General features: G+C 38.6%; 1 protein-coding gene across 3 annotated transcripts; it reads right to left on the reverse strand.

The window, feature by feature from the left end:
- Window positions 1–2,259: 2,259 nt before the first annotated feature.
- lg6h11orf24 (linkage group 6 C11orf24 homolog) lies at window positions 2,260–9,995 on the reverse strand. Of its 3 annotated transcripts, none has more exons than XM_008410913.2 (4): window positions 9,915–9,995; window positions 9,616–9,759; window positions 6,301–6,421; window positions 2,260–6,170 (listed from the first exon to the last, which is right to left on the reverse strand). In XM_008410913.2, exons 1-4 carry the CDS (start codon window positions 9,978–9,980, stop codon window positions 5,305–5,307), a joined length of 1,197 nt encoding a protein of 398 aa, XP_008409135.1. In that variant the 5' UTR covers window positions 9,981–9,995; the 3' UTR covers window positions 2,260–5,304. The 3 variants fall into 3 exon arrangements, with proteins under 3 accessions (XP_008409135.1, XP_008409137.1, XP_017161025.1); XM_008410915.2 differs by adding an exon at window positions 6,843–6,976 and having other exon boundaries at window positions 9,616–9,950; XM_017305536.1 differs by lacking the exons at window positions 9,616–9,759; window positions 9,915–9,995 and adding an exon at window positions 6,843–8,509.
- Window positions 9,996–11,312: the final 1,317 nt, after the last annotated feature.

The raw sequence follows: 11,312 nt of genomic DNA on the forward strand, positions 1-11,312 counted from the left end.
CCACTCTCAGCATGGATTTGAACTTTTGTCTTTAATTACTTCAGCAAAGCTCACAGTTTTTACCAAATTCTATAGTCTAAATCTGCTCCTTAGTCGCATCTTTTCGGGGTTGGTACTGCCTCTAGTGGTGTGGGGGAGGTTACACAGCTAATATAATTACATTACTAATCAGAATACCGCAAAGTATTTTGTGTGTCGGGGTGGAGGGGGAGGAAATAAGAAGGGTTCGGTGAATGCGCATATGCAACTGGGGGGTTCGGTACCTCAAAAAAGGTTAAGAACCACTGATCCAGAAGAACAATTTCAGCTTGTTTTTATGAGTACAAGTATAAAGGAGGCTGGTATCGCGCCTGATATAAATCTATTTATTTATGTCATCACATKRACTTATATAAAGTTTTATACATTTTCTTTTCATATATTTATTATTGTTTTTCTTCTTTAGATATTAGGTTGRCTTAGAATGATTCCAAATAATGTATAGGAATGACCTGGTGCTGTTACATGTCAATCATCAGGGGGGGCCACTGTGGGGGCCAATCAGATGACTGGAGGGGCACTGCCCCCCCGGCCCCCCTTCTGGCTCTGCCTCTGCTCATGCGCTGAATTATTGTGTGTTAACTGAGGTGTCGCATGGGACAACGCTGTGACCAAAGTCTGCAATATAGTGATATGACATTCAGGAATGATCCGATTCTCCTGGACAGATCTTTACTAAGTCCTAAAGGACTGAAGCCTCACTGAGAGCCGTTCTTTGTTCTTATGTACACTGCATAGCTATATATATATATATATATATATATATATATAGCTATACGTCTCCTGTCATGGTGGCAGACATCGCAGCAGGAGGGAGGAAGAGAACAGTCACGATGCTCCTTCTGCTTGGTTACTTCTTGCTTTTTGCGCCGTTGGACAGTGTTCATAGTTGAACGTTGTTTACCGTTAATTGCTATGTTTCATGGTGTAATGGTGCAGACAGTTGTGGTTTCTGACATGGGCAACCGCCCAGGGCGTTATTTTTATAGGGATGGCAGGAAACCTCTGTGGATTGTAGCACAGCGATGAAAGCAAAACGGAATGAAATGAGTTTTAATTGATACTGGTCAGCTCTAAGTATTTAATATCTAGGTGTTTTTATGGGAATGGAAATCTTTCAGATCAATCTGAGAACCAATTTTGATAGGTAAACTTAATTTTATTGTGTCATGTAGCACAAGGCGCTGGTCTTGGTCTCGGTGGTCTTGATTACAACTCAGCAGAGTTGTAATCATGAGTACATGGCTCATTGGTTACATGTCCTCCTCCCGCCCCAACTTCTTTCCATCCCCTTTCAGTTGGATTTTTTTCTAAATAAATGTCTCTATTGAAGTTCATGCTATGTTAGAACCGGAGACAAGATGTTTCCATCCCATAAGGATCACATATAAAAATCTAAACTGTTGCAAAGAATAAACACAATAAGAAAATGTTTAATCTGTGGCATTGTTCATTCAAATGGCACATTTCTGATGTATTAAAATTAAATACGATCGGTTCACTTAATGATATTAGCGATTAGGTTATGTATTCAGCAAGTACTTTTACTTTTAATACTTAAGTATTTTTAAAAACCAGTACTTTTTTACTTTTACTTAAGTAAAATGTTAATGTGGCACTTTTACTTTTACTAGAGTACATTTTTGACTGTGTATTTGTACTTTTACTTAAGTACATTTTTTGAGTACTATTTTTTCCACCACTGATTATAACCATGAAGTCTCAKRATTATAACATGAGACTTCATGGTTTAACATCGTGTCTGTGTTTGGAACTCAAGTTGTGTAGAGTAGCCAGAAATCAAGAGTAGCGTTACTTTAAAATGACATTTCTCATGTAAAAGTAAAAAAAAAAAGCAAAACTACTCCTAGAAGTATATTTTTTCAAAAAGTTGCTTAAGGTGAGTCCCATTAAGATTCAAGTCTCCGTTTAAAACAAAACACAACAAAAAATACTGTGATGTCAGGATGGAGCAGCTGCTGACCTACCAGGACATGGATGTTCATCCAGACTGCCAGGCTTTCGTCAGTGATAATGACCTAGTCAAACAACACAGAGATTTCTGTTAAGTTCTTTATTATTCATTTTCTACAAAGTAAAAATATATCTGAAAAGTGCATCAGTACAATATTTGCTTGGCACATAGCAGGTGACATCATTCCTCATTTCTCGACATCAGTTTTTGCAAACAGATAAATCAAACACACAACTGATTCCAACTGACATCAGAAACATAAACATCACTTTATTACAATCCGACTGACATGACGGACATTGATCTGAAACTTTCAACACAGACTGGCACAACAGACAAAACAGTCTTACATATGGCTAATGGTGGTTCTCTGCTTCCATGAACAATTTACAGAGAAAGGAGTTTTTCATGCAAAAAAAAAAATATYCGCCAAGGCATCTCACATGCACAACAAAAATATTCTGTCACACCAATAACATTTCAGGGTGTTAGTTGTGAGAACCACTCAAATGTTACATTGGTCACAAACTCACTATGGCTTTAAATTTCCCTTGGCTTTGTCAGAAAACAATGTGCTTTAATTTGGCAAAAGTTTCTAAAAATCACTCTARACCATACGTACTGCCTTTATTGATCATGAAAAAAAAAATATCAAAAAGAATTTGGCACCAGAAAAAGAAGATACAAAAGTGTTGCATTGTGAATTCTTGATAAGAAAACAATATTTCCAGACAACTAATAGATGTATTAAAAAAGACAACATTATTGGAAACACACTCAGTTAAAGAGAAAATAAAAGGAATAAAAAACAACAATTTCCAAAAATGATAAGGTCCTTTCAAAATCTTAATAATCATGGACTTATAAACACACACATTAATTACAATTATGTACCTCCAAGACCACATAAATCTGAACCGTTGTAAGGAACAGAATGAGGTCATTAACACGTATCATATGGAAGAATGAAGATTAAATACATTCAAAAGCTTCCACTGAAGTCAAACTCAAAATAAACCCAGTTGTGAAGGAAAGCATGGTCTACTTCAATCAAGCTCAATGGAATTTCATGAAATTTAACAAAAATTTTGGAGCTTTGTTTAAAAAAAACTCCTGTGCTTTCATAGATAATTAAACCAGCATGAGATATGTAGCCATCGAACAGGTCAAGTAAGACTTAAGGAGGCTTTTAGACAAGCTGAAATGTAAAAATTACTCGAGGCCAGCAGACAAAACTGTGATCTGCTGGCTGAGAGAAGGTTGTAGGAGTGACTTTAACACCTCCACTGGTCTTCTGCTCCTCCAAACGTCAGCTGGTCAAACATCCACCTTTACTGCAGAGACAGCTCCAGGTTTCTACCTGGGATGTACTCTGGTTCTCAAACCAAACAGATGGTTCTCACATATTCAGTCATTTCATGCAGATCTAAATTTAAATCAAAACTGTGTCCTTTGATAACAGTTACATTCTTCCTAGTGAGCGCCCTGCTTCAGCACGGTCAGTCAGCAGGCTGGAACTGAAGCTGTTTGTTTYAATCAGTGATGCTGAACCTCTTCAGATCAACAAGCCCCCTCTGCTACAGGCAACATGCACACAACAAGAAATGACTAAATGAATGTTTGAAAAAAGTGTAGAAAACCAAACTGAAAATGTAAGGGGTATAGGGGGAAGGATTTGTCAGAGTCCTGGTATGGACACTGAGCTTCATCATGTAGAATATGTATTCTACATTGAAAGCTCCTGTTCATGTGAACAGGAGCTTTCAATGTAGTACCAGCCCTGCTTCCCTTTCTATCAGAATATCATGTGTGCAAAACTATGTGAAACAACCAATAGTATAATATGATTATACTATTGTAGTATAATATGATTTGTTCACAGTTCATGGCATAGTCTTGATGCATCAACTTGTTCTGAGGAGATATCCTGATTTACACTGAAACTTTTTGAAGAGTTATTCTGTTGAGAGGTTATGAGTTATTAAAATTGTCCTGCACTCAAATACCTCCAGACCTTTACAGAGCAAATCTTTGATCTTCTGCTTGTTAACATGATCAGTTATGGTGGTGAGAAACTCTGGCTCAGTTCGCCTCATAGCCAGCTGGAAGCTGCATGCATGAAAAATGCATCATGGYATTCCAAATGTGGCTCCCTTCAGCTGACCTTCTGTCAATACATGATACTAACTGGAGAGTAAGTTTTCTAACAGTAGAGTAAAAATTGTCATTTGTAATGAGTAATTAAAGTTAGTTTCCTAACAAAAATAGCCCGATTGAAAACAACCATAGTTGAAATTGTACAAAATGCCAAAGGGGAAAAATGTCCAGAGCTCTTTGTGGTCAAGCCACATCAAATACAACAAAATGGAACATGTTAGTATATCCAGCCTGAGTCACTTTAATACAATTGAGAAATCAAAACTCTTTAAAAATCCAGGTAAATATTCTATAATGACAATATGATGATACAGACGGATGTTATAAATATCAGTCTTCATTACTACTGACCACATACTTCCATTAAAAATTAAAATCATTTAATAATAAAGTGAAAGTAGTATGATGGTTCATAAAAAAATAAATCTAATGAATTGGTCTAAATGTCTTTAAAATGGAAATGTTTGATAGTGTAGGAATCTGCTTTGGTTTTATCTGTTAGCTTCAACCTCTAGGAAAAAACTGATATCTGTACTAAAAGGACACCAAGTTATTTACTATTACTATAACCTCTCAACAGAATCCTATAAAAATAAATACTAGATTTAGATGTTTTTAAAGCGAAACTGTTATCAGTATTAAAGCAGGGGTATTTCAGATGTTATATTTATATACACATTCAAGTCAAGTTTCAGTTTGAAAAGAAATGATGGTTTATGAAATGTTAAAAAATTAATTCAACTGCATTTAACAAATGGCTGCCATGTTGTAAAGAGAGTTTTTTTTCTCCACATATTTCAGTTTCAGTCTGAAAAGGTATTAGAAATATTATGGTCATATTGATCATACTGATTAACAGAAATGTGATGTGGAAAGGATGAATATTGTGTGCTTTCAGCACTGACAGCTGATCTACACATGAACTCATTAAGACTGCTCTTCATCCTCAAAGTTCAGGATCACGTGTTAGAAACGAAATGCTACACAAGCCAAAAGAAAACATGAAGAAAAGAATAAAATAGTCCAGGTTGTTTTTCATCAGCTCCATTTGCTACTTTATTCCAACTTCTTCAACAATGCCACTGTGGTCATATTGTGCAAGATCAAGGTCCAGAGCCACGTGTCTTCCTGCATCACACTCCAGAGTCGCTGTACATGCCATTGATCAGGTAGTCGACTTGGGTGTAGTCCTTCCTCCTGTAGCTCTCGTAYGCCTGCGTGACAAACACCGCCACCGTAACCAGGAAGAAGAGCAGGCCAAACAGCAGGACAGCTAGTAAAGAAGCTGTGTCCACCAGCTGCTGGGTCAGAGCTGCTCCAGCCACTTCCACCACCAGAACCCTTGTTGCAGAAGCAGCGGACTTACTGCGGCCGCCAGAAGTAGTGGTTCTGCTAGGAGGAATGGCTGTGGCTTCTGTGCTTAAAGATGTGGGTGAAAGAGTTGATTTCCTGGTAATTGACTTCTGTGTGGGTACCACAGATGATGATGAACTTTTCTTGCCTGTGGACAAAATGGTGATCGTAGCACTCGTATTTGGAGAGTTTTCAACTGTTTTTGATGTTGTAGGTGTCTTGGTGGGCAGAAATGTTAAAGTAGGAGTTGTAGACGATGGTTTGGTGGGTGGTAGTGTTGAAGTTTGAGTTGCAGGCGGTGGTATGGTGGACAAAGGTGTTGTTGTAAATAGTGTTTTTCTTGCTGGTGTTTTGTTGGACAGAGTTGTTGCTGGGGCTTCAGAATTTGTTTTAGTCGATTGTATAACAGTTTGAGAAGTCCCAACAGGTTCTGCAGTAGGCGATAGAAGGACGTTCTTAGCTGCAGACTGAGTACGTACAGCATTCGTGGGTGAAGAGGTGGACGACAACTGCTGAGATTGGCCTACAGATGTTTCACTGATTTTAGCCAATGTATTACTTCTATTGCCCTTTTCCTCAGTATCTATTGCAACAGTGGAGTTTGAGGAGCCTTTAGCTTTTCCATTCTTGCTCGTCATTTCATTACCTTGGAAACAAAGAAAAAAATTGTATAACATCTGCTAGGATGGAATAACAGTAACAGCACACCTGACAGCTCCTGCATCCTGTGGTGCAGTTGGAGTCTGCTGCATTGAACTGGACTTGAGGATGCTTACCTGACTCAGACGCAGCTAGCACTGTGAGGTAGATGCTGGAGAGGAGCAGCAGGATGCAGAGAAGGTGAATACCCACTGATGGCCTCAGCTGGAGCATCAAGGAACAAAGGTTCATGGTGGGCTAGAGGAGTGAGCCCAGACAGACACACACAAAAAGATGTTCATCAACAAAACTAGACTTGTTTTAAAGTGTTATTAGCATCTCACCTCTACACCCATACAACCAATCAAAAAGAGAGCATTTATTGAACAGGATTTTTTTAAACTACTGTTCAAGTAAATGGCCTGAACTTACATAGCGGTTTATCCAGTCATTTTGACCACTCGAAGCGCTTTACACTAGTCACATTCACCCATTCGCACTCACATTTATACACCGATACGCAGATCGGTAGGCAATTTGGGGTTAAGTGCCTTGCCCAAGGGCACATCGACATGTGGCAGGAGGAAGCTGGAATCAAACCTACAACTTTCTGATTGCAAGACGACTACTCTATCCACAGAGCCACAGTCGCCCACATAAATAGGCACAAGCTACCTACCAGCAAGAAGGTTACAGTTCCTAAGCTGCACAAGTTTTCTGTCACATCGTTTCTYCAGTAGAGTCACTAATATGTCATCATAGTACAGGATCCCAGTGGCAGAGTTTTGTTCTTGTAGATGGACGCAGCTAGCACTGTGAGGTACATGCAGGACAATGGACAATGAAGATGGACAAAACAGAAGATGGAGCAGGAGATGAGTTCTAAAGTGATATAAAAGTGAAAAGCTGTCCTTTTGTTAGGTTTTGACATTTATACAGACTGCTATGAAATAGAGCTAGGCTGCCCACTTTAATAGCTGCTCACTTCCAGTCTTCACATTCGACGAAGAATCCAGTCAGTCTGAGGTGTGATGTCACCGTATGATGATTTTTATCATTCTATGTCTGTGTGGGGGGGTTTCCTTGAGAATAACTGGGTGGGGTGGGGGAGTTGACTCCATCTATTTTGGTTATTGTTTCCTGATAATCAGGTGGTCCTCCCAACTTGGTAATTTTTATGTAAATTACTAATTTTGTTAATAATCACCTTTGGCGCTAAATAGTAATTGATAGCCAAACCAAATCTATTGTTAGAAAAATAAAAAAGATCTGTTCCCCCAGTCCCTCTGTGATCTTTAGCATCTCTGTCACCAACATCTGCATCAAGTATGAGCATCTACTCCAAGAAGGATCCATCCAACAGGATGAATATAAAACTGTTATGAAATCAAAGGGTGAATTCATAGCACTTACAATAAATTAGCCAACACTATACTGTGCACATTGATGTTGTGATAAAGATACATTTGCCATATATCGTGCAGCCAAGGAAGCAACTTGTGTTATTTTTATGAATCGGCTACAAAACACAAAGTCTGTTTTCAAGTGACCTAGTTTCTAACATCAGAAAAAAACAGTCATGAAACAAGCTAATCAATATATAAATGTTAATTTTTAGCAATATCAATGTAAGTTGATTTGATAGTTATTACAGTGTATTCTGGAGAAAAAAAATAATGGTGTGACATCAATTGAGAAAAAAAATAACGTTAACTTAATATGTTGATTTGATCAAAATAACTTAAGATTTGATGAACAACTGAACAACTTTCAAGACTTCACAACTATGTTCACAGTGAAGGAGGCAGGAGGCACAAGGGGTGTCAAATCTGGGGAGAGGTCTCAGTTTGAAGAAATTTATCATCATAATGTTAACACTACAAAAAATATTTGGAATATCATATTTGTTGGCTATTATACTGCAAGTGTTGGGAATGGCACTTTGCATGCCAATGGATATTTTTGCTGCAGTAAATATTTCCATCTGACCCAGATGACAGCGCTTCAGATGCTAAAAGTTGCAGAGTACTGGAGACATCGGAATGTCAGAGCAGAAGAGAAGAGTGAGAAAATGTGCATTTCTTCCAAATGATGTCACGTCATCTCTAGAATTATTTGTCAACCAACATCATGCAGTTCTGGTCTTAATTGAGGGCTTTTTCCCTGATGAGTGTCTGAATCACTGACTCATCTCAGCTCCTGTTCTCTGTTCAATGACTTCTGTCTGGAGTATGTGATTTTAGCGATGGTGGATAAATGTGTTTATCTGTATGGAAGAACCGGGAGGAGGCCTCGGGGAAGACCCAGGACACGCTGGAGGGATTACGTCTCTCGGCTGGCCTGGGAACGCCTTGGGATTCCCCCGGAGGAGCTGGAWRARGTGGCTGGGGAGAGGGAAGTCTGGGCCTCCCTTCTGAAGCTGCTGCCCCTGCGACCCGACCCCGGATAAGCNTGGGGAGAGGGAAGTCTGGGCCTCCCTTCTGAAGCTGCTGCCCCTGCGACCCGACCCCGGATAAGCGGAAGAAAATGGATGGATGGATGGATGGAAGAACACCCAGAGGAAGCTACAAGTCTTGAGTCATATATTTTTTAAAAAGCCATGATAATATTGATATCTGTGATCAATTTGCACACAATAATCATGACAATTTTCAGATGCCTTTTTAACTCTGGAACAGACTCCTGGTCCCCAAAGAAGACTCCCCGCAACACTATGCAGCCACCACTATGTTTCACCATAGAAAGGCTGTGTTCAGGTAGTGTCCAGTGGAAGTTTTCTGTCCCACATTGCATTTTACATGCAGTCTTGTAGCAAACTTGAAACTGCATTTTTTTTCCCAATAATGGCATTCATATTGCCAGTCAGTGCCAATAAAAGGTATTCACCCCTTTGACTGTGTAACCATTTTGTTGCTTTTATAAATCCATCATGATCAGCAAAATTTGGTGAAAATGTTTAATGGGTAAACATTAAACATTTTCCCAACATGTACATGACACTGTACGTTGTTCATCAGACAACTGATACTTTGTTACAGTAGCCAACTAAAAACTATAGTAATCATCCCAGAGAGTCCACTGACTTCAGAATCACTGTAACAGACCGGGAAATGACAGGAGAGGCAGTTCWCTGTGACAGAGGAAGATCGAAGCTCAGCTGTAATCTTCTGCTTCAGTGAGGCTGTAAAACAGAGGCAGTCTGCCTCAGCCTAAGGGACCTGCCCTCAAGGTAAACTAACAGTCTGGGAGCCTCCCTGGCCACGCAGGCAGCCAACGCGGATAATAAACTCTCTTTTTATTTTTTTAAGACGAGATAATACTATAAAACAGCAACTCCAGTAACAATAACAGGACTGGACCTCAGCTAACGTCCTCTCTGTTAGTTAGCTAATGCTAACGAGACCGTTTAAAAGAATATTGTCTAGAGAATTCAGATAAATTCAGACACTTACCAGCGAGGGCATGAAGTTGGTCTCCAGAAGACAAAACCTCCCATAAGCTTCAGCTAACAACAGGGAGCAGGAAACACCTGGTGTCCCGTCAAATTCCGTCACTCTGGCTTTCTGGGAACCAAATACTGCAGGAATGTCTAGCGACTGCCCGTACAAAAAAGACAAAAAAACAACAACAACAAAAACACACTTTAAGTGTCGAAATGTAACAGAGGTATGTCTGGGAGCAAAAGGGGCGTAACAGTAAATTAAATGTTACAGGGAAGAAAAATGGTCATAATCAGCTCACAAACACTAACTGGACAGAGCGCACTGGTTTCTTCTTCATTACTTTTATTCCGGTGGTGCTCAGTTAGTTGCTGCATTCTACTGCTCTCTGCTGTTTGTATAATAATCGAATAAATAAATAAATTCATATTACCCTTTAGAACTGTGAAATTGGATCATGCAGAGGCTGTAGATTAACTCTCATTTGATTTGATTACGTTCTAATTTTACTTTTTTTCTGTGCAGCACTTTGTGGCCAATATCTTGAACAATGCTATATAAATGCAGTCTCACTTATTTACTAACTAACTAACTAACTAACTAACTAACTAACTAACTAACTAACTAACTAACTAACTAACTAAACAAGAGATAAATCACCATCAGCCAAATACCCCAGGTGAAAAATAAATATACTAAGCATGTTAAATTTGAGCATACTTGAAGCCAGACTGCCTTCATCATTATACTTGAAGTGTGTTATTTTACACAAACTAATTATAAGTGTATTTTCATAGTAATTAAATTGTAGAAAATCACAATTTAAAGTGTACCAAATGTACTATCACATACGTTTTTGGAACAACTAAAGTTATACTTTGTATAGCTTAGTATACGGCTTTTAATGTAATATAAACGTCCTTGATTAGTATATCTTAAGTGTATTATTTTGTGATCAAATTACATTTAAAATATATTTAGAAGTATATAAGCATTACATGTTTTATATATTAGTAGTGTGACCACAGTATGCTACAGTTACACTTTTGGTTTACTATAATTGCTAATAAAGTACACTTTTCAGTTACTTAATGTCTTTTATTATTATTCTTTGCCATAATACATTAATGCTTCATACTCACTACAATACTGCAAACACATCAGGCTGCAGAACACAGAAGGATCAATTCCAGCACATTTTACAAGTGAAAAAACTTACAGTGTGTATTCAATATATTCACATTTTTCATTAGTACAATATACTATCAGAGAATTGTACAAACTGTCAATGTATTAAAGGTTTACAGACAACATGCTTATGAAAATTAACACAATAAAACAATAGGTACACTTAAGAGCAGGGGTGCCAAAGTCGGTCCCTGAGGGCCGACATCCAGCATGTTTTAGTTCTCTCCCTGGTTTTACACACCTGCATCAAATGATGGCTCATCAGAAGGCCTAAGCAGAACATTGACTTGATGAGGAGGTTGTTACGACCACCAGGGAGAGAACTAAAACATGCAGGATGCAGGATGCAGGCCCTCAGGGACTGACTTTGGACACCCCTGCTTTAAAGGAAATGTGAAACACATTTCACTAAGAACAATGTCCCAGTATTCCAGTATTACTGCAGACAAACTGACATTTCTCCCTGATAAGAACAGTGAGGATCAACAACAGAACATTCCCATTCACTGCACCACTGCACT

This window comes from Poecilia reticulata, linkage group LG6 (genome assembly GCF_000633615.1).
Source record: "Poecilia reticulata strain Guanapo linkage group LG6, Guppy_female_1.0+MT, whole genome shotgun sequence".
Classification (NCBI taxonomy): domain Eukaryota; kingdom Metazoa; phylum Chordata; class Actinopteri; order Cyprinodontiformes; family Poeciliidae; genus Poecilia; species Poecilia reticulata.